The sequence below is a fragment of the Panthera onca genome, chromosome E2 (genome assembly GCF_046562875.1).
Source record: "Panthera onca isolate mPanOnc1 chromosome E2, mPanOnc1 haplotype 2, whole genome shotgun sequence".
In the NCBI taxonomy this organism is placed as follows: domain Eukaryota; kingdom Metazoa; phylum Chordata; class Mammalia; order Carnivora; family Felidae; genus Panthera; species Panthera onca.
Window position 1 is genome coordinate 7,696,173 of NC_138353.1, and position 24,592 is coordinate 7,720,764.

Genomic DNA, 24,592 nt, shown 5'->3' on the forward strand with positions numbered 1-24,592 from the left:
TTTTTTTTCAACGTTTTTTTATTTTTATTTTTGGGACAGAGAGAGACAGAGCATGAACAGGGGAGGGGCAGAGAGAGAGGGAGACACAGAATCGGAAACAGGCTCCAGGCTCCGAGCCATCAGCCCAGAGCCTGACGCGGGGCTCGAACTCACGGACCGCGAGATCGTGACCTGGCTGAAGTCGGACGCTTAACCGACTGCGCCATCCAGGCGCCCCTCAAGAAAATATTTAAAGGAGAGAGGCTGATTAGGGTTTTTTGGAGGCAAGACACTTGGGTGGAACAGCCTGTGCAAAGGCCCTGAGGCAGGAGCATGTCTGGGTTTCTCTGAGAAACAACAAGGAGGCCAATGTGGCTAGGCTGAACGATCAAGGGGGATAGAGGAGAGAAGATGTCAGAGAGGGGCCAAGTCATAAAGTGCCTTTCAATTCTGGGATGCCGTTGGTACCCCCTGATCCTTTGATCTTCTCTTCTCTTTGCCTCACTTCCTCTCACATCGTCTCTTCCTTCCTTGGATTCTGTGGCCCAGCGCAGTCAGGTCCTTGTACACATTACCTTAACTTCCTTGCTCTTTCTCCCTCCGTCCTACTTGCCTGGCAAAACCCCAACGCTGGTTAAAAATGGCCCTTGCCTTTCCTGTGCCTGCTCCCCCCCAGCTGAGCTTGTGAGTGGACACACTTCAGCTGTGTGAGGGCAAGCCTCCAGTGGACATCCAGAACCAATCTGCAGGGCCTCTGCAGTTCCCTTCTCTAATCTCTAAGAAAGCGTGTTCTCACCTTCTCTCTCAAAATCTCCAGCACCCCTCCCCCTCTTCATTCTCACTTCTTCTTTGGCAGAAAAAAATAGAAGCCACCAGAAGAAGACTTCCGTGCGTTTACCCCAGGGACACCACGAGCTCACTTGCAGAGGTACACATGAACTGCTGCCCTGCCCAGGACCGTGTTGGGACAGCATGTTAAGAGGCCTCCCCCACCCCCCCACTTAGGCACCGGATCCTTTCTCCTTTCCGTACTCAAAACTTTCCCTCTTGCAATGTTTCCTCCTCTCTCTTGCATCACTGTTTGTGCAACCCTTGAGCCGTTGACCTTCAAGGATTCCCCTTCACCAAACGCCAGCACGTCCTCACGGTGTTGTTGGGTATACTTCCTGAATCCTGCGTGTGCTGGGCTCACTCCTCTGCCCAAGCTCCCCACCTCTCCCACTTCATAGCTCCATACTTGAAGATCCCTTTCCTCTAGGCTCCACCTACGGGACTTTCTTGCTACAGCTCTCTAACAGAAACCCAAGTTCAAGAGTTGGGGGCCCCAACCATCTTGAAAGCAGATTCTTTAGCTTTAGTGAAGGCTTTGCACGATGGCCACCTCAGCTGACATCTGTCCGCAACCCCGTGATCCAGAACCGCATGGCCAAGCTGCTTTCAAACTTCTAACCCAGACACCATGAAAAATAATAAATGTGTGTTTCTGTTTTAAACCATTTAGTCTGGGGGTGACTTGTTACACAGCATTAGCTAACTAGTACATGCTCCCGAGTCTGCTTTTCTCTGTGTCTTTCCAGTCCTTGCAAATGAGGATAGCATTTACAGTGTTATGATACTGTAAGCATTGCCCTGTTTTTCTGGAGTGCGTTTCTATATTTCTTTTTAAATTTTCTTCTGAGGTAAAACTTCCCTAAAGTAAACCTACCTAGGGGCGCCTGAGTGGCTCAGTCAGTTAAGTGTCTGACTTCGGCTAAGGGCATGATTTCACAGCTCATGAGTTCGAGCCCCACTTTGGGCTTTCTGCTATCAGCACAGAGCCCACTTCGGATCCTCTGTCCCCTTCTCTCTCTGTCCCTCCCCAGTTTGTTCTCTCTCTCAGAATAAATAAATAAACTTTTAAAAACTTATAAAGTAAACCTACCCAAGGTGAAATACAAAATCTTAAACGTACAGCTTGATGAATTTTTACTGATGTATTCACCCATGGAACGCCCACTCAGATTGAGGTAGAGAACATCTCTAGCATCCCTCAAGGCTCCCACGTGCCCCCTGCCAGTCAATACCCTTGGCAAAGGATCACCACTATTCCAACTTCTAAGTTGAGGTTGGTTTTGCCTGTTCTTAAACATAATATGAATGGAATCGCGTGTTTTGGCCTGTTTGGTCTCAAAATACTGTAGATGGGGTAGCTAATAATCATAGATATTTATTTCTCATGGTTCTGGAGGCTGGGAAGCCCACGGATCAAGGCACTGACAGATCGGGTCTGCTTCCTGGTTAATAGCCTTTTCACTGTGTCCACACAAGGGGTGGAGGGGCGGAGGAGCTCTCTATGGTCAATTTTAAAAGGGTATGAATCCCATTCAGGAGGGCTCCACCTTCCTGATTGAATCACCTCCCCAAACCCCCACCTCTAAATACTTTTTTTACACTGGGGGTTCGTTTTCAACATTGAATTGGAAGGAGGACACAGACATTCAGTCCATACTAGGCACTCTTTGTTCTTTCACTTATCATTAGGTCTCTGAGAATCACCCATGTCCTGGGGGCACCTGGCTGGCTCAGTCAGAAGAGCACGTGACTCTTGATCTCTGGGTTGTAAGTTTGAGCCCCACGTTGGGCGTGGAGATTACTAAAAAAAAATAAAGACACAAAGTTTATTTAAAAAAATGACCCGTATCATTGCATGACTTATCAGTTCATTCCTTTTTATTGCTGAGTAGTGAGCCACTGAATGGATACCTTCCACAGTATGTCTATTCTCAAGCTCACGAACATACTGGTGGTTTCCAGTTTAGGGCTATCGTGAACAATGCGGTTTTATTTATTTTTTATTTTTTTTAAATGTTTATTTCTGAGAGAGAGAGACAGAGAGAGAGGGAGAGAGAGAGAGTGAGAGTATGAGCAAGGGAGGGGCAGAGAGAGAGGGAGACCCAGAATCCAAAGCAGACTCCAGGCTCTGATGTGTCAGCATGGAGACCGACGGGGGTGGGGGTGGGGGGGTGGGGGGGGGCTTGAACTCACAGACCAAGACCTGAGTTGAAGCCGGATGGAAGCTCAACAGACTGAGCCACCCAGACGCCCCAGGAGACAGGATGTTTCAAGACAATGGAAGAGCTTTTTTTTTTTTTTTTTTTTTTTTTTTTATCGATTACATGTAGCTTTGGTGAGGCTGTGGGGACATTGGGGTTATTATCGCCCCTGCAGTTGGAAGCCTACATCATCACAAGTTCTCTGGGGAGTAACTAAGCAACATATATTCAGATCTACAACTTACATCTGTTCACGGCTGGAGTAATTATGGTTCGAGGAATCGTAATGCAGGGACAACGTGTGACTCTTGATCTTGGGGACATGAGTTTCCCCATGTTGCATGTAAAGATTATTTTTAAAAACGAGAAATCGTCGGGGCGCCTGGGGGGCTCAGTCAGTTGAAGGCCCGACTTCAGCTCAGGTCATGATCTCGCGGTTCAGGAGTTTGAGCCCCGCGTCGGGCTCTGTGCTGACAGCTGGGAGCCTGGAGCCTGCTTTGGATTCCGTGTCTCCCTCTCTCTCTGGCCCTCCCCCACTCGTTCTCTAAATAAAACATTAAAAAAATTTTTTTGTAAAGAAACCTGGAAATTGTCATGCAGAGGGGCTCCAGGGTGTCTCATTCGGTTCAGTGGTGAGTTCGAGCCCTCCGTCGGGCTTGAGATTCTCTCCCTCTCTGCTTCCTTCTCTCTCTCAAAATAAATGAATGAACTTTAAAAAATGTAAGTTAAAAATATTAAGAAAAAGAAATTGTCATGCAGATATTATGGAATGAGTACACAGAAAAATACATATGCAGAAGATTACTGTAGCATTGTTTTAATATTAGAAAAGGGCGGGGGCACCTGGGTGGCTCAGTGGGTTGAGTGTCAGACTTTTCGTTTCAGCTCAGGTCATGATCTCACAGGTTCGTGAGTTCGAGCCCAGCACTGGGCTCTGAGCTGATGATGCGGAGCTTGCTTGGGGTTCTTTCTCTCCCTCTTTCTATGCCCCTCGTCCGCTCGCATGTGCACTCTCTCTCTGTCTCAAAAATAAACAAACAAACTTAAAAAAATTTTTTTTTAATTTTTTTAATGTTTATTTTTGAGAGAACATTAATTTTTTAATGTTTATTTATTATTGAGAGAATAAATAATACATTATTTATTAAATAAATAAATGTTTATTTATTTTTGAGCAGAGGAGGGACAGAGAGAGAGGGAGACACAGAATGTGAAGCAGGCTCCAGGCTCTGAGCTGTCAGCACAGAGCCCAACGCGGGGCTCGAACTCACGGACTGCAAGGTCATGACCTGAACCGAAGTCGGACGCTTAACCGACTGAGCCACCCAGGTGCCCAACTTTAAAAAAATTTTTAAATAAAAAAATGACAAGCTGATTATTGACATGTAAATCTAAGCTAGAAAACCAAAGACCTCAAATAGTTTCTCAGAAATGTTTGCAGCTCCATGATCAGTGCGTTTGTTTAAGAATGCAGATTCTTGGGATGAGCACTGGGTGTTGGATGGAAACTAATTTGACAATAAATTTCATATATTAAAAAAAAGAAAAAAAAAAAGAATGCAGATTCTTGGGCTCTATCTCAGGCCTTGGGAACCAGAATCTCTGAGCGTGGTGCCCAGGAATCCGCATTTTAACTAGACGTTCGGATGCCCATTTAATATTTGAGAAACTTAGTCAATGAAACAAGGGGCACAATGAGACCCAGAGAGACATTGTCAAATATTTTTAGGCTCTTTGCCCAGTTACCAGGGGAAGGAGCTCCTCTAGTCTGACCCTCTCTCCCTTCCCCCAGATCCTTCGCAACATCCGCCCATCCCTGCACTTGCCCAAGGAAACCTTGTGGTTAATGAGTCTCGGAAAAGTGAAGTGAAAGTGGTAAACAAAATCAACAGCAGCTACAGGATTAGAAGTGGGGTGGGGGCCGCGGGAGACCGTCCCTGTCCCCTCACTGAAGTCGGGAGTGAGGCGACCAGTGACACAAGTTGACATTTCTGGTGTCCCTACAACAATACTCCACACGTCCCTCAAAATACACCACCCGCTTCCCGCTCCTGTCCCCCCTCACCCACAGAGAGATTTCACGTCCCGGTCACCTCAGAAACCCGGAGGTGGGCGGTGAACAGGGCGGAGTCTCTGAGGAAAGAAAACGGATGGGTCAACACTCGGGTCCCCAGAGATGTCTCCGCTACCGACGCTTCTGCTGTGGTTGCTGCTGCTGCTGACTGTGGAGCCTGCCAGCGCCTCGCTGATCCGGTACTGGGGACCCCCTACCCCGAACCTGGGATGGACTCTCCCCCTTCTGCCCTTCAAGACCGGGGCCCCCAAGTTCAGTGACTCCCAAAGCTGGCACCCCAGGACCCGTGACTTCTATCTCTTGGGTTCCCAGACCTCCAAATTGGGCTCTCGCCGCCCTCCCCTCGCCCAGGGTGGGGGGCTTCTACCCTGATGTGTCCTAAGAGGACAGACAGCCCTATCGGTCCAAGGTTCTCCAATCCTGAGACCCTCAACTGGGGACTCCTCCTTCCCTCCCCTCTCCAGACAAGTTTTTGGGAGATCCCACCCTGAGCTCTGATGATCTGGTACTGGGGTTTCCAGACATGCAACTCCCCTGACCCCCAACCCAACAGATCTTGGAGACTCAGAACTGTGACTCCCCCAGCTTCACATCTCCCAGACTGTTTAGGTCTCAAGAAGCCCAGTTTGGGGGACCCCAGGGATCCCTCACTCACCTAGCCTCTGGTGCCTCCCACCCCAATCTCTTACTTCTCCTCTCTTCTCCCATCCCCTGGAACCCGGGGAGGGGGGGGGCAGGGAGGGGTCCTCTTCCAGGAAACATTTACCCCACTTAACGTTCTTGAGCCTCTCAAAGATTGAGTCATGGCGGGGGTGGGTGGGGGGGTGGCAAAGAAGTGAGTGAGGGGGCAGGGCTCCAAGGAGTGATTTTAGGCAGGTATGTGAATATCCCTGCATGTGATGTTTGCTAACCTGCTTCTTGAACCTAATAGATCACGGCCATTTCCCCAGCCAGCACAAAGGGCAGTGATTCTCTTCAGAGTTGTTTCAGGGCCAACAGCATCCGCAGGACCCAGGAACTTGTTAGAAATGCAAACCCTCAGGCTCCATCTCAGACCTAATTCATTAGAAACTACAAGTTCTGAATCTCAGCTCTGGGGCAGGGGCTGGCAAACTCTCAACCTAGGGCCAAATTCAACCTGCCGCCTGTTTTTTTGCGAACGAAGTTTAACAAAACCCAGCCACGTTGTCTAGGGCTGATTTTGTGCTATACAGACGGAGCCGAGCAGTTGCAACAGAGGCAGGTGGCAGGCAAAATCTTTACCAAAAAACTTAAAATTTGAGAATCACTGGCACAGAGAGCTACCTCCTCCTTTTTAGCGGTTGGGTGAATTCCATTCTGCAGAGCCAAGTCCTAGCTAGCCGGTCCCGTCTTCAAAATTAGACACATCCTCACAGACACAGCTTTGTGCACCTGTCCAGTGATCTCCTGTGGATGAAACTCATTGAGCTGAAATGAAGTTGGGTTAAAAGGCGTGTAAGGGCTCAGTGGGTTGGACGTCTGACTTCCTCTCCTGTCGTGATCTCTCAGTTCCTGAGTTTGAGCCCCACCTCGGGCTCACTGCTGTCAGCTGCTGTCATCATGGAGCTTGCTTTGAGTCCTTTGTCCCCATCTCTCTCTCTCTCTGCCCCTCCCCCCCAAAAAAGGTGTGTACAGTTTTAAGCCCAATGATACACATCTGGCAAATCATCCTCCAGAAAGTTGGTATCAATCGATAGCCCCTAGTCAACGGTGAGTATTCTTAGGTCTTTGCCAATCTACAGGGTGAAAAAAGTTTTCTGACTCTCATCATTTGTATTCTTTTGACAACTATTGGGGTTGGACATCTAACATAAAAAGATGTTATTTGTTTAGAAGCTGTTTGTACTTCTGCAAATTACCTGTTTGTGTCCTTTGCTTATTATCCTGGCAAATGTCAAGAACTGTAATGTTAGCTTGCCACAGTTTTGTGGCTGCTTGTAGAAGACACAAGACCCCCAGGTCAGAGACAAGGACAGGTTATTACTCTTGGCAACAGTAGTAGCCAGAGTATCAGTTCTCTGAGCCCCAGTTCCCACAGGGCGAGATGAAGAGAGCTGGCTGAGATCTGCACATGCAGTGGGGTGCATTACAGGAGAGGAACCCCAAGTTTAGGGAACCTGGACCTTTTACAATGGATCATAAACCTGCGTGCTCTTTGGCCCAGAGGGAGACACTGTTTCTCCCCCAAGGCTGTTCACTAAATGAAATCCTTGACAAAGGCAGTCAGTCTGTCTGCAGAAATGAGAGAGAACCATGAGGGAATTGTCTTCCAACACCGGGTTGTTTATCTTATTCTTATTTGCTTGTAAAAGCTCTTTGCATATTAGATATATTAATTCTTTGACATACAACTTGTAATTATTTCCCTTAGATTTTTAAAAAACTTTTTAAACAGCTTTGTGTGTTGGCAAAGGGAGTACAAAGGTTTAAAATTTTAGAGTTACATTCATCAATCCTCTCCCCAATGATTTCTGGTCTTGGTATCATGATTTGAAAAATCTTACTCTTCCCAGAGTTATGTAAACATGTTACTTCTCTCTAGTGCTCTTATATTACATTTCACATTAGATCTTTGATTATCTGGAACGTATTTTAGTATTATCTTTTTAATGTTCATTTATTTTTGAGAGAGACAGAGACAGAGTACGAGAGGGGGAGGAGCAGCGAGAGAGGGAGACACAGAATCCGAAGCAGGCTCCGGGCTCCGAGCTGTCAGCACAGAGCCCGACGCTGGGGCTCGAACTCATGAACCGCGAGATCATGATCCGAGCCCAAGTCGGACACTTAACCGACTGAGCCACCCAGGTGCCCCAAGGCATGTACTTTAGCGTAAAGAGTGAAACCGGGATTTGGTGCTTACAGTCTCTCCCACACCAACAGTGAAGAAAATAGTCTCCAACATCATGAAGTGAAGCATGCAAGCGTTTTTGCCAAGTCTAGTTTCACGTTGGGGTCTTTGAAAGCCTTTGTGAGCATCGAGTTCCCGAGGATGGCTTATGTTATGTTCTTTGAAATGGCCCTTATTGAAAGACTTTGGGGAAAGTCTGTTTGGGGTGGGCTGGTTCGCTCTTGCAGAGTCTTTGGGGGAGATTTGTCATCCTGGTTTGATAGGAGTTCCGTTGGGTTTCCTGGAAGGTTGTTATTGCAGGGTTTCTGACAATGGCTGCTGTTGTAGGACCATTGAGACATTTGCTTTGTCGTTCCACCCTATTTGGGAGATTCCTTTATGGAGGGTCTCCAGGAAGAGTAGTTTCCCAAGTGTCAGCATCCTCCCCCACAGGATCCCTCTCCGCCGAGTGCACACTGGACACAGGACTCTGAACCCACTGAGGGGATGGGGGAAGCCAGCAGCGACCCCCGCTTTGGGGGCCCCCTCCCCTGGAGACAAGCCCACCTTCGTACCTCTCTCTAACTACATGAATGTGAGTCACAGCCCCAGAGAGTCCTCACCCTCCTCCCCACTTAAGAAGTCAAACCCTTCATTCACCCTCTCTCCGTTTCACCCTCAGGTCCAGTATTACGGGGAAATTGGGCTGGGAACGCCCCCACAAAACTTCTCTGTCGTTTTTGACACTGGCTCCTCCAATCTCTGGGTCCCGTCCATAAGATGCCACTTCTTCAGCCTGCCCTGCTGTGAGCTTTCATGGGGGAGAATGAGACTGAACAGGGGTGATGGGAGAAGTGGGGCCTGGGTCTTGGCTTCCCGAGGATTTTGGAGGTGCTGTTCTCTTCTGACATGCCCTCACGGGTCACAAGTTCACAGAGGCAGGAGGCCACTGGGGAGACTCCCTTCCTCCAGTGACACCTCCCTGATCTTCTGACCTAGGGCTCCACCACCGTTTCAACCCCAAGGCCTCCAGCTCCTTCCAACCCAATGGGACCAAGTTTGCCATTCAGTATGCAGCTGGGAGGCTAGCTGGCATCCTGAGTGAGGACAAGCTGACTGTGCGTGACCCTGGACCCCAGGAAGACTTGAGGCTGGGAGAACCCCACCGTCTGAGAGGATCTGGCTTAGGGAGGGGGCTTAGGAGGCGGGGCTTCCTGGGGAAATGGATGAAAGGGGCGGGGTTTCCTGGTTAAAGGGGTGGGCTTCCTAAGTGGGGAAGTAGTCTTTCCTAGACAGTTGGGGGCTGTTTTCAGGGGTGTCCATATGGGATTCATGCCTTGGTTTGGAACATTTCAGGGTTATGTAGGTTATGTCCTTCAAGAAGTAACCTGCCCCATTTGAATCTATCCGTAGATTGGAGGAATTATGAATGCATCAGTGATTTTTGGAGAGGCTCTGTGGGAGCCCAGCCTGGTGTTCACTTTTGCCCGCTTCGATGGGATACTGGGCCTTGCTTTCCCCGTTCTGGCCGTGGGAGGGGTCCGACCCCCACTGGATGTACTGGTGGACCAGGGGCTACTGGATAAGCCTGTCTTCTCCTTCTACCTCAACAGGTAATGGGCGAGGGTCTACCTTCCTATGAGTCCTAGCCCCAAGAAAGATGTTCTGTCTGCTTTCAGAAGTCCCATGTCCAATAAAGGAAGTCTCATCTTCCACTCAGGAAGTCACCTACCCAATATAAATAACACGTGCTCAAAAAGTCCCACTCACCGAGCAACCTTAAGACCTACTACAGGGGCGCCTGGGTGGCTCGGTCGGTTGGGCGTCCGACTTCGGCTCAGGTCATGATCTCACGGTCCGTGGGTTCGAGCCCCACGTCAGGCTCTGTGCTGACAGCTCAGAGCCTGGAGCCTGTTTCAGATTCTGTGTCTCCCTCTCTCTCTGCCCCTCCCCTGTTCATGCTCTGTCTCTCTCTGTCTCAAAAATAAATAAACGTTAAAAAAAAATTAAAAAAATTAAAAAAAAAAAAGACCTACTACAAGCACTCACTGTCACTTTAAATGCTTCATGTTTCAAACCCAAACCAGGAAACTCCGTGCCTTACCTACTCAACTTAGGAACTCCCTCTTCCCCGCACACAAAGCCCAAATTCCATTTGAGAGTACATTCCAGAAGTCAGAAGCTACCCATTGTAATCGAAGAAGTCCCACCTATCTTTTAGGAAGCTCAACTTTACGCTCAGAAAGCCCCACCCACCATCCAGGAAGGCCCCACCTTCCCTCTGGAGGTCCATCCCCCACAGTCATAAAATCCTACGCCTGAGCAGGTCCCACCCACTCGGGAAGCTCCACTTACCTCCGGAGGGGTCCTCTCCTTCCACACCTCCAGGAATCCCCGCCCTTCTCAGCCAAATCAGGAAGCCTGCCACCTCTGACCCGTGAGACCTACAATTTAGAAAGTCTCACCATGTGCCCAGGAAGCCACCCCGCTTCTGCCCAAGTGACACCTGCCAGAGCCAATTCGCAAACCCCGGGGCTTCACGTACACTCCACCCCAGTGGCTCAGTTGGTGAACAGTCCAATTCTCGATTTCAGCTCAGGTCGAGCTCTTCCGCTGGCTGTGGTGCCTGCTTAAGATTCTCTCTCCCTCCCTCTCTGCCCCTCCCCTGCTCACCCGCACGCGTATGCGCTCTCTTCCAGTAAGTAACAAATTCCACCCCAAAAGTTCTACCTTCTACAGTCAAATCAAGAAGCTCTGGGGGCTGCTGCGTGGTTCGGTCCTTAAGTATCTGACTTTGGCTCAGGTCATGATCTCATGGTTCCTGAGTTCGAGCCACGTATCTGATGAGCTCAAGCCCCACTTCAGGTAAAAAAAAACAGGAGCCCACTCCGGGTGAGCCCCGCTTCTCTCTCTCTCTCTCAAAAAAAAAAAAAAAAAAAAATAATAATAATAATAATTAATTAATTAAAAAATTTAAAAATAAAAATAAAAAAAGAAGTCCTGTCCCCACTTCAGAAGCCCCCTCAGGACCCTAAAAGACCTTCACCAAGAAAAGTCCCATTTCCTTTTCCTTTTTTTGCTTTGCTTCCAGTCCCAACATCTAGACCCTGCCTACATCCCACCACTCCACCCAGAACTGGTGACCTCCCATTGGCAGGAATTCCCTGCCTTTTTTTTAAGTTTATTTATTTATTAAAAAAGGGTTGTTTTTTTTTTTTTAATGTTTATTCATTTTTGAGAGACAGAGAGAGACTGTTAGCGGCGGGGGGGGGGGGGGGGGTGGGCAGAGAGAGAGGGAGACACAGAACCCGAAGCAGGCTCCAGGCTCTGAGCTGTCAGCACAGAGCCTGATGTGGGGCTTGAACCCACGAACTTTGAGATCATGACCTGACTGAAGTCGGACGCTTAACCGACTGAGCCACCCAGGCACCCCAAGTTTATTTATTTATTTTTGAGAGAGAGTGAGAGAACACAGTGCACGCGCGTGCAAGCCGGGGGAGGGACAGAGAGAAAAGGGAGACAGACAATCCCAAACAGGCTCTGCAATGTCATCACAGAGCCTGACACAGGGCTCGAACCCACGAACCATGAGAAATCTCAACCGACTGAGCCACCCAGGAGCCCCAGGAACTCCCTTCCTTGACCCTGCCAGGCCGGCAGGACACTGACGGCACTTTGCCTCTGCAGGGATCCTGAAGCGGCCGATGGAGGAGAGCTGGTCCTGGGGGGCTCCGATCCGGCTCACTATATCCCACCCCTCACCTTCGTGCCGGTCACGATCCCCGCCTACTGGCAGATCCACATGGGGCGGTGAGAGACCTGGCCTCCTAGGTCTGGGAGGAATGGGCCAGAGACCAATCCCCATTGTCCTGGGGAGGAGGGAGCCGGAGGCCTGGACTCCTGGTCTGAGGGAGGAGGAAGCTGGGGCCCTGGACTCCTGGGTCTGGGGGAGGAGGGGCTGGGCCAGGGCTCCTGTGATTGAGGGAGGAGGGGCTGAGGGCCTGGATTCCTAGGACACTGGCTCCAACGTCTACCCTTTGCCCCCTCACAGTGTGAAGGTGGGCACAGGGCTGACTCTTTGTGCCCAGGGCTGCGCTGCCATCCTGGACACGGGCACATCCCTCATCACAGGACCCACTGAAGAGATCCGGGCCCTGAATACAGCCATTGGAGGAATCTCCTTGCTGGTGGGCGAGGTGAGGACCTAGAGTCTGGTGGGGCTTTGATGGCAAACACTGGGCAGGACGCTTGGGGCCCGAGGGTGGGATTAGGTGGTTAAGAGGTATCCCAAGGCAGAAGGCCCTGGGCACCACGAGTGACAGGCTGTGGGGCAGTGGTCGGAAGCAAGGACACTTCCTAGGCATCTGCTGCGTGAGTCTGGAGATGGTGATACGGGTTGATTCAGGACCGCATGGGAGTGAGAAGCCTAGGGAGCCTGGGGACATCCGGGGGAGGTACACAGGAAGCTGAGGAATATTTACCATCAGATGGTACTCAGAGCCTTGGAGGGCAGCCGTCTCTGGGAGAGAGAAGAGGTCTCAGGAGCAGCCTTGGGGAACATCCGCGTGGAGAAGTGGAGACAGGGCAGGAGCGGTGGCAGGCAGGGGAGGGGCGCCTGGAGAGCGGGGGCTCACTGAGGTTGTGCAAAGGAAGCTTCGGGCATGGAGGGGCAGGGTGGGGCAGGGGGTGGGTCCTTCCAGGTAGAAATTTCCACGAGGTCTATCAAATGCCTAGGATGTGGGCTTATAATGGGCCAAGGGAACCAGGTAGATTGGAGCGGTTATGGGCATGGGTTGTCCGGGTTGGAACCCAGCTCTGCCACTGTTTTCTCTTGGACAAGCCACTTAGTATTCCTTTGCCTCAGGGCGCCTGGGTGGCTCAGTTGGTTAAGCGTGGGTGCGAGCCCCACGTCAGGCTCTGTGCCGACAGCTCAGAGCCTGGAGCCTGCTTGAGATTGTGTCTCCCTCTCTCTCTCTCTCTGCCCCTCCCCTGCTCACACTCTGTCTCTCTCTCTCTTTCTCTCTCTCTCTAACATAAATAAAACATTAATATTCCTTTGCCTCAGTTTCCTAACTTCTACAACAGGGTTACTAATACTCGTGTTTTAGGTATGTTGTGAGGGTTGAATGCATTAGCCTATATAAGGTTCTAAGCTGATGCTCTGATCATACACTGGAAATCAACCTTGTTCCCATTATTCCTTATCTTCCCAACAAGGTAATGACTCTTGGTTTGGAAGGAAGACAGACTTCCTGGCAGTTAGCTACAGTGGCCTAACACTGTATTCTTGGGTACTTGGGGGTGGTGGGATTTGAGGTAACGTGGAGAACAACTGTTCTAACAATCTAAAAAGGGCAGCTCTCAGGACGCCCGGGTGGCCGTCGATTAAGCTTTTTGACTTCAGCTCAGGTCATGATCTCACCGTTCAGGAGTTCGAGTCCGTACTGGGTGAGCTCGAGCCCGGCTTCAGGGTGAGCCAGACTCACTCTCACTCTCTCTCTCTCTCTCTCTCTCTCTCCCTCCCTCCCTCGTGGGATTCTGTCTCTCGCTCTGTCTCCACCCTCACTCACTTGCACTCTCTCTCTCTCTCAAACAATAAAAATAAACATAACAAAAATAAAAAGGGCAGCTCTCAGCCACTCAGCTCCGGCTAAGTATTCCCATGTGGGGAAAGCCAGATCTCCTGGTTTGTTGGAGAAAGCTGAAAACATTATTTGAAAGCTCCTGGTTTGGGCCATAGACCACCCCTTAAACAAAGGAAACGAGCCAATCAACAAGGAATGACTAGGTATTTAGAGGTCTCAAACCAATAAGGGCAGAAACTGAAAAGAAGGAACAAGGGGGAAAGGAAGGAGGGGGTGACCAAAACCTTATAAAACAAGGTCCCTTGCCTACAGCCGCAGGTATTCACCTTCAAATGTCCCCTCTCTGTAAAGAGAGTTTTCATACTGTTTTTTTTTTTTTTTTTAAGTTTCTTTATTTGTTTTGAGAGAGAATGCGCGTGCTTGCGAGTTGGGGAAGGGCAGAGAGAGGGAGAGACAGAATCCCAAGCAGGCTCTGTGCCACCAGCCCAATGCAGGCCTCGAACCCATGAACCATGAGATCATGACCTGAGCCGAACCCAAGAGTCAGATGTTTAACCGTCTGAGCCACCCAGGCGCCACCATATTATTCGTAACTTTCTAATTTTCAATAATAAACTTTGGCCCGCTGCTCACTTAAAAAACAAGCAAGCAAGCAAGCCCCTGGTTTGTGGTAACACTTACTATGAGTCCAGGCATTCTTCCAAACTAACTTATTATCCACATAACATACCTATGAAGTATTACTATCAACTACACCTTCAAATTGGACACCGCGGCACAGAGAGATTAAGTAACTTGCCTAAGGCTGCACAGCAGCAGACTCCAAGGATACCACCTGCACCACCGTGGGGTACGGCTGGTAACTAATTTTTAAAACATTTTAGGGGCGCCTGGGTGGCTCAGTCGGTTGAGTGTCCGGCTTCAGCTCAGGTCATGATCTCACAGTCTGTGAGTTCGAGCCCCGCGTCAGGCTCTGTGCTGACAGCTCAGAGCCTGGAGCCTGCTGTGGATTCTGTGTCTCCCTCTCTCTCTGCCCCTCCCCTGCTCATGCTCTGTCTCTCTCTGTCTCAAAAATGAATAAAAAACATTAAAAAAAAAAAAAATCTTTAAAAAACATTTTAGACACAGTGCAAGACAACTTAAACGCACCCTGTGGGCTCCATGTGCCTCGGGGCCGGTAGTTTCTGATCCACAAGGAGATGAAGGAAAAGAGGGTTTGATCAAATGGGAGCCTAAAGGAAGTGACAACAACTATGTTAGGGGCGAAGGAAGAGCGGGTGAGGCGAGAGAAGGCAGCAGAACTTGACCGCACAAGACCGTGAAGACCTATCTTAAGCAGAGCGGGAATCCCTCAGCCCCACTTGTTCCTCCTCTCCCTCAGTACCTCATCCAGTGCGAGACAATCCCCACGCTGCCCCCCGTCTCCTTCCTCCTTGGTGGGGTCTGGTTTAACCTCACGGCTCAGGACTACGTCATCCAGGTAGGTGGCCGTCACAAGGCAGTGACGCAATAAGATGGGATTTGAGAGGATGGAGCTGGGAACGAGACATCACTGGGACGGAGTAGGGGCCACAGAAACACTTCTGGTGCCGGGGTAGTGGGCGGGGCAAAGCTGTGGCTCCCGGGGAAGAGGCGGGTTCGGTGTGCCTGACACCCAGTGGCCCGTTTTGTCGCCTTGCAGATTGTTCGGGGTGGTTTCCGCCTCTGCTTCTCTGGCTTCCAGGCCCTCGACCTGCCTCCGCCTGCAGGGCCCCTCTGGATTCTCGGCGATGTCTTCTTGCGGACCTACGTAGCCGTCTTCGACCGCGGGAACCTGACGAGCGGGGCCCGAGTGGGGCTGGCGCGCTCACGCTTTGGGGAAACCGAACGACCAAGGGGTGGGCCCGCGCAGGCGCAGTTCTCCGGCTGGCGCCTCGGTTAGGCGCAGGCGCACCGAGTGGTAGTCGAGGCCCAGGTACTCCATAAAAATCCGTTCTTACCATTGACTCTACCTGGGTCACTTTTTTCTTTTTTTTTAAGCGCGTGATTTTTGGAGAGAAAAGTTAGTGTCCAGCTCTCTGACTTGAGGAAGAAAGGAAGGAGAAAGGTATCACTCCTTTTCTCCAGGGCAGGGCTCCCGCCGGTGCGGAGGTCTTGTACTACGAATCCCAGGAGGCCCTTCGCCTACGCTGTCTATAGACAGAGGCGCCCGGCACCGCGAAGCCTCATGGACCTTGTATTCCAGGCCGTGTTCTCGTCTTGCCGGGGGCGGGCGCAGCCACAACATGCGTGGGAGGCGACAGGTCGCGACGGCAGCGACAGGTGGCAGTGGGGGGTGCTGCCTGAATCGTAAAGGGCTTTCCAACCCTTGTTTTAAGGGGAGGGGATATGATTCCCGCAGACTTCATCCTCTGTTCTTCCTTATCCCCTTGGGATTCCGAGACCCCTGGGTCCGCCATAAAGGCGGGGCTTGAAGCCCCCGGGTTGGGGGGAGCTGTGCTGTCCCTCCTCCGGCGATGATGTCATTCCCCCCCCTCCGCAGCTTCTTGCTGCCCTGAGCTGCCGGGGCTGGGTCACCCCTCCCCCAACGCCAGCCCCGGATTCCCCCATCCCCGCCCCGCCTCGACTTGGGGTGAGTACGGGGGGAGGGGGAGAAGGCACAGGGTCCGGGGGCGGTAAAACGACCCAAATCCCAGTTTTGGAGGCGAGAGACCCGGGAGATGGGGACTCAAAGATTACAGCGGAGAAATTCTTCCTTAATAACGAGCTTTGGGAGCCAAGGTTCTTGGAAGGCCTGGGGGGACCAAGGATCGTAGGCGGAGAGTCTCCATATTTTCAGCTTTACTGTTCGGGAGACCCTCTTTCCTGGATTTATAACTGATGGGAATGGGGGTGGAGGAACGAGGCTGGGATCCTAGAAGTCGGGAAGCGGGAGACCCTTTCCCAATTCCAGGGCCTTGGAGAATGGGGGAGGGGGAATGAGGGGGGCGCCAAGGATGACAGAGGTGGGAGTTTGGAGCTTTCAGGAATTTTGTGCCTGGAGGACCAGGAAAAGGATAGATTGGGAAGGAGGACGGGTGGGAAAGGGCTGAAAACCAGGACAGACATTGGTCTACACCCTCCTGGTGTCCATCGCCCCAAATCAAGTCCGCTTCCCCCTGGTCTGTTTGCAGGGCTGGGTGTCCCATACCCGGAGCCTACATTATGCCTCCAGTCGCCTACCCCATGGGTATAGACTGGAGGCTCACAAATCCCCCACATACCCCGGTGGGTCCTGGAGAGGGCCACGAGGGAGTGGTGGCATTCAGTTTTCCCTGGACCTGATGGAGTCTGGACTATACTGTTACTCCTTGCCCCAGGGCCTCCGCCCCGCTCCCGTGGTCTCTAATCTGGAGTCTCATCCCATATCGTCCCCTATGGCAGCCCCCTCGCCCACAGCCCCCACCTTCTCCCACACCTTCTGACCTCTGCAAAAACGCTATTTGGTAACTGGATCCCGTGCCTGGCTGCTGTCAAAAGCAGAAGAGAAAAGTAGAGTTGGGGGGAGGGGAGAGGATATAAGGGAGCATAGCTGATTTTTACCCTAGTCCCTACTCCCACCCCTAGTGCCTACCCAACCCCTCCTCCAGCCACCACCCCCACTCCTGACTTGCTCAGAAACCTCACTCAACCCAAGCCTCAACCTAAGCCCAGTCCCTCACCTCAGGATTCACTGCTTCTGCCTGGGGATACACCGGAATTCAGGGTAGAGAAGAGTAGGAAGTTTTGATGTCTTTTCTCTGCCTTCCTGGGCCCCATCGGGGGCTTGAGTACCGCCCAAGGTCTGGGGGGGGGCGGTGAAGGAAATACCTCCTTGGTCTGCAGGACAGGCTCCACTTCTGCAACTCTCTCCGCAGTGACGCAGCCTCGGGTCCTGGCCAGGATGGGGGTTAGAGGGGGTGATGGAGGGACAGAGACCAAAGGACAGCGGGACAAAGTCCCAAAGAAGTGGAGAGAGAGCCTCATAAGGGGATGAAAGAGGCACGGGGAGTGGGGATAGAGACCCGCATAGGGTGACAGAGAGAAAAAGGAGAGAAAGAGAAAAGGCACTTACAGAGGAGGGAGAGAGACGGAGGAGAGGAAAAAGATACTGACAGAGAGGTCGTCAGAGAACAAGAGCAAGGGGGACAGAGATGCAGATGAATGGATAGAGACAGGGGGTGGGGGGTACAGGCTGGGAGAGGGGAGTGGAGGACAGAGACACAAAGAAGAGGGACAGAGACCTGGAGGGGACAGAGACCCAGGGAGAGGAAGACAAGGGCCTAGGGCAAGGAGGACAGCGCCCCAGAGAGGGAGTGGAGGACAGAGACACAAAGAGAAGAGACAGAGACCGGGAGGGGGCAGAGACCCAGAGAGAGAGAGGCAAATCCCCGAGAATAAGCTACAGAGACCAGGAGAAAGAGACTGGGGGTGGGGGGACGGAGACACAGTTGGGGGAGAGGAGACTGAACCTTAGGGAGAAGGGAGTAAAGACTCAGACGGAGGGGAACAGATTCAGAGAACAATGGGACAGAGACCCGGAGGGAGGGTAGAGACTTAGAAAAGAGGGTCCAGAGTCTCAGCGGGGCGAGGGCAGAGACGAGGGGACAAATAAATACTCAGAGAAAGGGGATAGAAAGACATCGAGAGACACAAAAACGGGAGCGGGGGCGGGTGGGTAGGCGATACGAACCAGCCGCCGCACCTGCAGAGGGAGGCGGTGGGCCAGGGATAATGCAGCGGGAGAAAGCCCGCAGCCCCTGACCCGCCCCCTTCGCTCCCGCAGGCACCGCCTCCTCCCGCCGCAGCCGGGGCAGAAGCTGAGGCCCCCGCTCCAGCGCCTGCGCCCAGCTGCTCGGTGTCTGGCCAGCCAAGGGGGCGGGGCAGGACACGCCCCTCCACTAGCCCCGCCCCAACTCTCCGCTCCCGCCGGGACTTTTCGGACACCTAGCCCCGCTCTATTTCTCATTGGCCCCGCTTATTTCCTCAGCCTAGCCAGTTTCCCGGCGCTTAGATTTCTCCCCTCCGCCGCCCTTCAGGCTCTCTCTTCACCCGTCCTCATCCATCCCTTGGTTCTGCAGTCTGCAGTCCGCTGTTATCTAGACTTGGTCCCTTTTACATCACCAGTTGGAAGTTCTTGCAGCGCCCTCCAAAGCCCTGCTGACCCTCACGCCGCTCTCCCAGGTTCTCTGAGCCCAGACTCCCCGTTCCAGGTCCTATTCTTCCATCCAGCCCAGTAATTTTGTACTCTGCAGGTCTCACCTTTCCCGTAGCGTCCCCATACCCGTTCTGTACTCTCTTAGCCCTGCCCCAACCCCGCCTAGGCTGGTTGCTTTCAAGCCTCTTAGAGCCCCAGTACTCCCCTAGTCTCGTCTTCCCACAGTCCATTCAAGACGGTTTCTACCATTTGTAGATCCCACCCACCTTCCTCAGTCTCATCCATACATCCTGACACGCCTTTTCCCGGCCCAGCCCTGTCTGACCAGGCCAAGCTTGCAACCCCGGCCCGACCCCTTCCTCGCTTCGTTCCCTTTCTTAGTCCTAGGCAGACGCTCTCAGGTTTCCAGGCCTCGCTTAAATCCTCTCCTGCTCACTGGGTCTCAGTCCCTATTCCTCCTTTCGGTCCAGCCTAGTGCCATTTCGCGCGAAAGTACGGTCTATTCTTCATTTCCAGTTCCCGCCCCTCGTTCAGTCTCGCCCCCTCACTACCCAGCCCAATTAGGACTGTTTCTAACTTTCCTAGGCCCTGTCTCTTCTTAAGATCCGCCCTGCCCCGACAAAGCAAAGTTAGGGGTCCAACCCGGCTGTCTCCATCTGCCCCTCCCCACAGGCTCCAGGTTGCCGGCTCTTTAGATCCTTTCTCTGTCCAATCAGGACCGTCTCCCCCATGCCAGTCAGAAGTCTTTAAGTAGTTTGGACTTGTCCACTTCCTCTGCTCCGCCCACTCCTTTCTTCAGTTCAATCAGATCTCTTTCTCATATCTAGTCCCACCCCCTCAGTTAGCTGCCCGTCCTGCCCATTTGGCACCTCGCTCGGACCTCCCCTTCTCTCGGAAAGATCCAATCGGTGTGTTTCACCTGCAGCCCCGCCCCGAGCAGCTAGGCTGTGTGGAGTCCCCGTCCTTCCCCCTGCCTCAGCCCCGCCCTACCGTCCCCAGACCAATCAGCTCTGTTCCGCCCCCACCGAGGCCCCGCCCCCGCCACCCGTCGCTTCTTCCACCCAATCACGTCTGCTTCTCCTCCTGCAGCCCCGCCCCCGACGCCCCGCCCCTTCAGCCCCGCCCCCCGTCCAATGCTGAGCTCAGTCTGCGTCTCGTCCTTCCGCGGGCGCCAGGGGGCCAGCAAGCAGCAGCCGGCGCCACCGCCGCAGCCGCCCGAGTCCCCGCCGCCGCTGCCCCCGCCGCCGTCACCGCCGCCGCTGCAGCAACAGCAGTTTGCGCAGCCCGGCTCCGCCGCGTCCCCGGCGGGCCCCCCGGCACCCCGCGGGCCCGGGGGCCGGCGCGCCGAGCCATGCCCCGGGCTGCCGGCGGCGGCCATGGGGCGGCACGGCGGCGGCGGTGGCGACAGCGGCAAGATCGTGATCAACGTGGGCGGCGTGCGCCATGAGACGTACCGCTCGACGCTGCGCACCCTGCCGGGGACGCGGCTGGCCGGCCTGACGGAGCCGGAGGCGGCGGCGCGCTTCGACTACGATCCCGGCGCCGACGAGTTCTTCTTTGACCGGCACCCGGGAGTCTTCGCCTACGTGCTCAACTACTACCGCACAGGCAAGCTGCACTGTCCGGCCGACGTGTGCGGGCCTCTTTTCGAGGAGGAGCTCGGCTTCTGGGGCATCGACGAGACCGACGTGGAGGCCTGCTGCTGGATGACCTACCGGCAGCACCGCGACGCCGAAGAGGCACTCGACTCCTTTGAGGCTCCGGACCCTGCGGGCGCAGCAAACGCCGCCAACGCCGCTGGCGCCCACGACGCGGGTCTGGACGACGAGGCGGGCGCGGGCGGCGGCGGCCTGGACGGCGCGGGCGGCGAGCTCAAGCGCCTTTGCTTCCAGGACGCGGGCGGCGGCGCCGGGGGGCCACCAGGGGGCGCGGGCGGCGCAGGCGGCACGTGGTGGCGCCGCTGGCAGCCCCGCGTGTGGGCGCTCTTCGAGGACCCCTACTCGTCGCGGGCCGCCAGGGTGAGCGTGCTCTCGGAGCCCCCCTCCCTCCTCCTTCTCCTGGAGATCCCAGCCTCTTGTGAATGCCCCATCCTAACCCTTAGAATCCCTTGGCCCATCCCAGCCCCTCCTGGTCTCCCTGGTCTCTGGGCTCCCCAGTGTCTTAGAAGCCTGTTTCCCCAAACCTGAGTCTCCTGTACTTTTCTGAACACACCCCCATCTCCTGACCATCCCCAGATCCTCAAAGACGTTTCCGCAACCTTCAGAATCCTCCAGATCCCTCCAGACCCCACCCTGCTTCCCTAGGCTCCCCAATACTCTTAGAAACTTCCTCCCCGAGTATGAATTTCCTGGGCGTCTGTGAACAACCTCACCCCTCCTTTCCTGGACTTCTCTGAGACCCTCAAAAGAATTTTCTCCAGCCCGAGTCTTCTGAGCCCCTGCAAATCCTTTTTCACCTCTTTTGGCCACCCCGGAGACCCCAGAAGACCCTTCCGCAGCCCTGAGTTTCTTGGACCATCCCCAGACCCTCCGAAGACCTCCCTCCTTAGCCGTCAGTGTCCCAGACCCTGTGAACACTGCTCCTGGCTTCCCCTGCCCCCTGCAGTTCCTCTGAAGCCCTCTCTCCAGCCCTCAGTCCCTCAAGTTCTACAACACCTCCCTGATTCTTTCTCCCTTTGCCCCTCTCCCCGCACCTCCTCCTCTCTCCAAGTTTGAGTGTTCTGGCTATTTTTGAACCCTACTTCTGCCTCCAAAGTCTTAGAGGACTCCTCCGCCTTCATCTCAGAGCCTCCTAGACCCCTGTGAATCTCCAAACCACTTGCTCTGGCTAGGACACTTTCCCCCTCCCCCTTACTGCAACACTGAGCCTTGGGGAGTCTTCCCTTCTGGGACCCTCCAGTCCTCTGTGTTCACATATCTTCCTGCATCCTCCCCGCCAACTCCCATCCCAAGGACTTTCCCTATAAAGCTCCAGACTTCCCCCAAGCCTTTCACACTCCTCCTCAGTGTCTCCAGAAGTGCCTTGAGCCCCCATAATATGTCTTTCCTCTCCAGAAGCTCCCATATGCCTTCTTCATCCACAGATTCTCCCAGCTTCTTCTCCCTTCCACAGCCCACTCTTTATCTCTGGGATCCCCCATCCAGAGCCTCCTGGCCCTTTCCCAAGTCAGTCAACTGACTTTTCCTCCTGCTCCAGAACTTTACCGAACCTGTCTTTGGGACTCCCCCACAAGTTAGCAACCCCAAACCTCCTTCTCAAAATAGCTCCCAGTTTTTTCCACCCTGCCTTGGTATCTTTCCACTGGTCCCTACCCCAGCCCTGCTCACTCCCCCATTCCCAAGCTCCCTGCCCCACCATCTAAAGCCCAGGACTGGGCCCCTCTGCTCCCCTACCCCCAAAGTGAGCCAAAGAGTCCACACTCCAGCCTTATCTCCCTTGAAATGCCAGATTTCCCCCAAAGCTCCCTTCATCTTCCCCCCAAAACTTTCCTTAAACATCTATAACTTCCCAGATACCGTCCCCCTTGGTTCTCCCTTGAACCTCTTCCTCCTACTAACTTCCTCCCTGTGTTGGAAGGGAGGGGGGGGGGGTAGTTCAAAATGGGGGAGGATTAGAAAGAGGGGCAAAGAGGAGCAACTCCGGGCACCCCCCCCCCCTCCAGCCTCCCTGGGACCCAAACACCCACAGGAACGGTCCGGCCCCCTCCCCCCACCGTGCCGTGTCCTGGGCCAGGAAGGACGCGGAGCCGCAGTGCCGCATTCACGCCAGGGGAGGGAGCGAAGGGGGGGGGGGGGGACCCGGAGGCACCGCATAAAGTTTGGTCCTGAGAAGCGCTGAGTTGGCGAGATTTGGGGTTGGGTGGGGGGAGGTGAGGAGGAAGAGGTTCCGAAGGGACTTGGCCCTAAATGATCCCTCAGGCCTCTGAGTGGCTTCCTCCCCCATGGCCTGGGGCGCCCTTCCCTCGTGAACCCATTGAAGGGTGCTGAAGTGAGACTAGGGGTCCGGGACAGGTACGGGGTGGGGGTGGGGGTGGTCACTCACTCCACAAATGGTTCTTGAGTGTAGGCGTGCTAAGCACTTTCCAGACTATTAGATCGCTTGAGAGAGTTGGGAGCGGAGGCCAATGCAAAGTGGAGGGTACGGCCCTACCTCATCCTCGCTCCCCTCCCCGTAATTTCTCCTTTCCTTCTTACAGGGACTCCATGCCCTCCTACCCCTTCTGCTTTTGAACCACCTCGGGGCAAGGGGTTAAACCAGTCCCGGCGCTGTCCAGCCTCTACAGCTGCGCACTGCGGCGGGTGCCCACCCTCCCCTCCTTGCCCTGGGAGGGAAAGAGTTAAACTCCTGGCCCTCGGTCTCCCGACGTGAAGCGGCGGCACTGCGGCTGCGCCCCTCTTGCTCTGCTCCGGCCCCTAAGGGGTTAAGACCGCTCTCGGCCGCGGCGGCTGCGCACTGCGGCGGGGGAGCTGGCCGCGGTGCTGGCCGCCGCGCGCCCCGCCCCCCGGCCCGGCCCGCCCCCACTGCGGTGCCGCAGCCTGCGCCGCGCACCCGGCTCGGAGGGGGCGGGGGAGCATAGGGCATGCGCTCTGCGGCGGCCTCTGGCCTCTTAAACCACTGCGGAGAACCGAGGAGGGGGGCGGGGCAGAGAGGGCCAAGGTTGACCCCAGCCCACCTCAAGGTCCCGGGCCCTTCTGCGGCACCCTCTGGCTTGCCTCTCTGCTCTGCACTTCAGATTAAAGTTAAGCCCTCCCAAGCCCGGACCCCGCCCCCTCAGCCCTGTGGAGGAAGGGGAGTTGCTGAGGGACCCTGCTGCTCTCCAGTCCACCCCAAAGTCTAGGGTCCTCTCTTCAGTCTGACCCTGAGCCCCCTTTTCTTCTTGAGTCCCTGATTAAAAGTCAAGCGACCCAGGCCCTCCTCCTCTGCGCATCTGACTAAAGCCCTCTCTTTGCCCTAACACCCATCCCCTTCGCTCTCCAAGGGACTAACCTCACTCTTCTCTCTGCGTGTTTGATAAAACCCACCGTCATCTCCAGGGGCCTGCTCCGTCCTCTTCCTTCTCTAAGATCTTGCCTGCACCCCTTCGGCTCCTCAAGGTTTTCTTCAAAATCCACACCAATGCGTGCAGGACTCGAGTCCTCCCCATCTTGAAATGACCCATGTGCCCCCCACCCCTGGACTTCTGGCTAAAGCCTCCTCACCTTTCTGGCCCTAGCTCCACCGTCTCCCATCTCCCCCCACGTTCAGGCCCCTGACCCTCCCTTTCTCTCCAGAGCCTTAAACTCCAACCCTCCTTGCCTCTGTCCTTTTCTCTTTTTGCACACTTGACCCTTCACTTCTTCCCCCATTTATGGCCCTAACACCCCTCGGTGGTTCCATCCCTTTGCTGTCCTCTCTGGACACCCAGCTTTCTCCCTTCTCTGGGTCCCGGGCATTGTGACCAAGGTCCTTAAACCCTGGCTTCTCTCTGAGGCATCGACCTTGCCCCCCACTAACTGATGCCTCCATACCCTAGCAGGAGCTCAGATTTTCTTACTGAGTTCCAGGTACTGGGCCAAGCACTGTTTCTGGAGCCAGGACTTTTGTATACTCATCTAATGTAATCCTCAATAATCCTGTGAAAAACCTGAGGTGTAGAAAGCTTAATCTCCTTGCCCAAATTAGGCCATGGAAACGCTGGCTCCAAATGCAGGCTTTCATAACTTTTGTGACTGTTTTGGGATTCTGCCTCCCTGCCCACTTTCTCCACTTCCCCTTCCCTTGGCTCCAAGCTGAGCTCCAAAGCCTCTGATACCCCGAGGGTGAGTGATCTCAGTCTCCCCGCCACTCCCCTCCCATCGCAGAATCCTTGGACCCTGCTGGGGAGTCCTGAGATGGGACACCGGGTGTGGGGAAGTGGTCTGGGAGACACAGTAAAGGACC

General features: G+C 54.0%; 2 protein-coding genes and 1 long non-coding RNA gene across 11 annotated transcripts in view; 2 read left to right on the forward strand and 1 right to left on the reverse strand.

The window, feature by feature from the left end:
- On the reverse strand, positions 1-18,335 carry LOC144614706 (uncharacterized). Of its 9 annotated transcripts, none has more exons than XR_014136210.1 (5): positions 18,209-18,335; positions 17,199-17,410; positions 16,963-17,006; positions 10,289-10,377; positions 9,392-9,661 (listed from the first exon to the last, which is right to left on the reverse strand). It is a non-coding gene; the product is annotated as an uncharacterized LOC144614706 (long non-coding RNA). The 9 variants fall into 9 exon arrangements; XR_014136213.1 differs by adding an exon at positions 12,415-12,548 and having other exon boundaries at positions 17,347-18,313; XR_014136209.1 differs by adding an exon at positions 12,415-12,548 and having other exon boundaries at positions 16,963-17,003; positions 17,199-18,313.
- Positions 5,132-15,503, forward strand: NAPSA (napsin A aspartic peptidase). The gene is made up of 9 exons (XM_078439436.2): positions 5,132-5,264; positions 8,387-8,528; positions 8,616-8,739; positions 8,933-9,051; positions 9,347-9,546; positions 11,621-11,743; positions 11,985-12,129; positions 14,900-14,998; positions 15,200-15,503. Exons 1-9 carry the CDS (start codon positions 5,188-5,190, stop codon positions 15,437-15,439), a joined length of 1,269 nt encoding a protein of 422 aa, XP_078295562.2. The 5' UTR covers positions 5,132-5,187; the 3' UTR covers positions 15,440-15,503.
- Positions 15,618-24,592, forward strand: part of KCNC3 (potassium voltage-gated channel subfamily C member 3) — an 18,644-nt gene continuing 9,669 nt past the window's right edge. Inside the window, 2 exon segments of the mRNA XM_078439433.2 lie at positions 15,618-16,129; positions 18,302-20,691. Coding sequence (XP_078295559.1) covers positions 19,807-20,691 — 885 coding nt within the window. The 5' untranslated portion in view covers positions 15,618-16,129; positions 18,302-19,806.

Bases quoted from the DNA above. Each gene is read 5' to 3' on its own strand.
- NAPSA (XM_078439436.2), top strand. From the start codon at position 5,188: ATGTCTCCGCTACCGACGCTTCTGCTGTGGTTGCTGCTGCTGCTGACT. The intron at 8,740-8,932 runs GTGAGCTTTCAT...CTTCTGACCTAG, and splicing joins CTTCTTCAGCCTGCCCTGCT to GGCTCCACCACCGTTTCAAC. The intron at 11,744-11,984 runs GTGAGAGACCTG...GCCCCCTCACAG, and splicing joins TGGCAGATCCACATGGGGCG to TGTGAAGGTGGGCACAGGGC.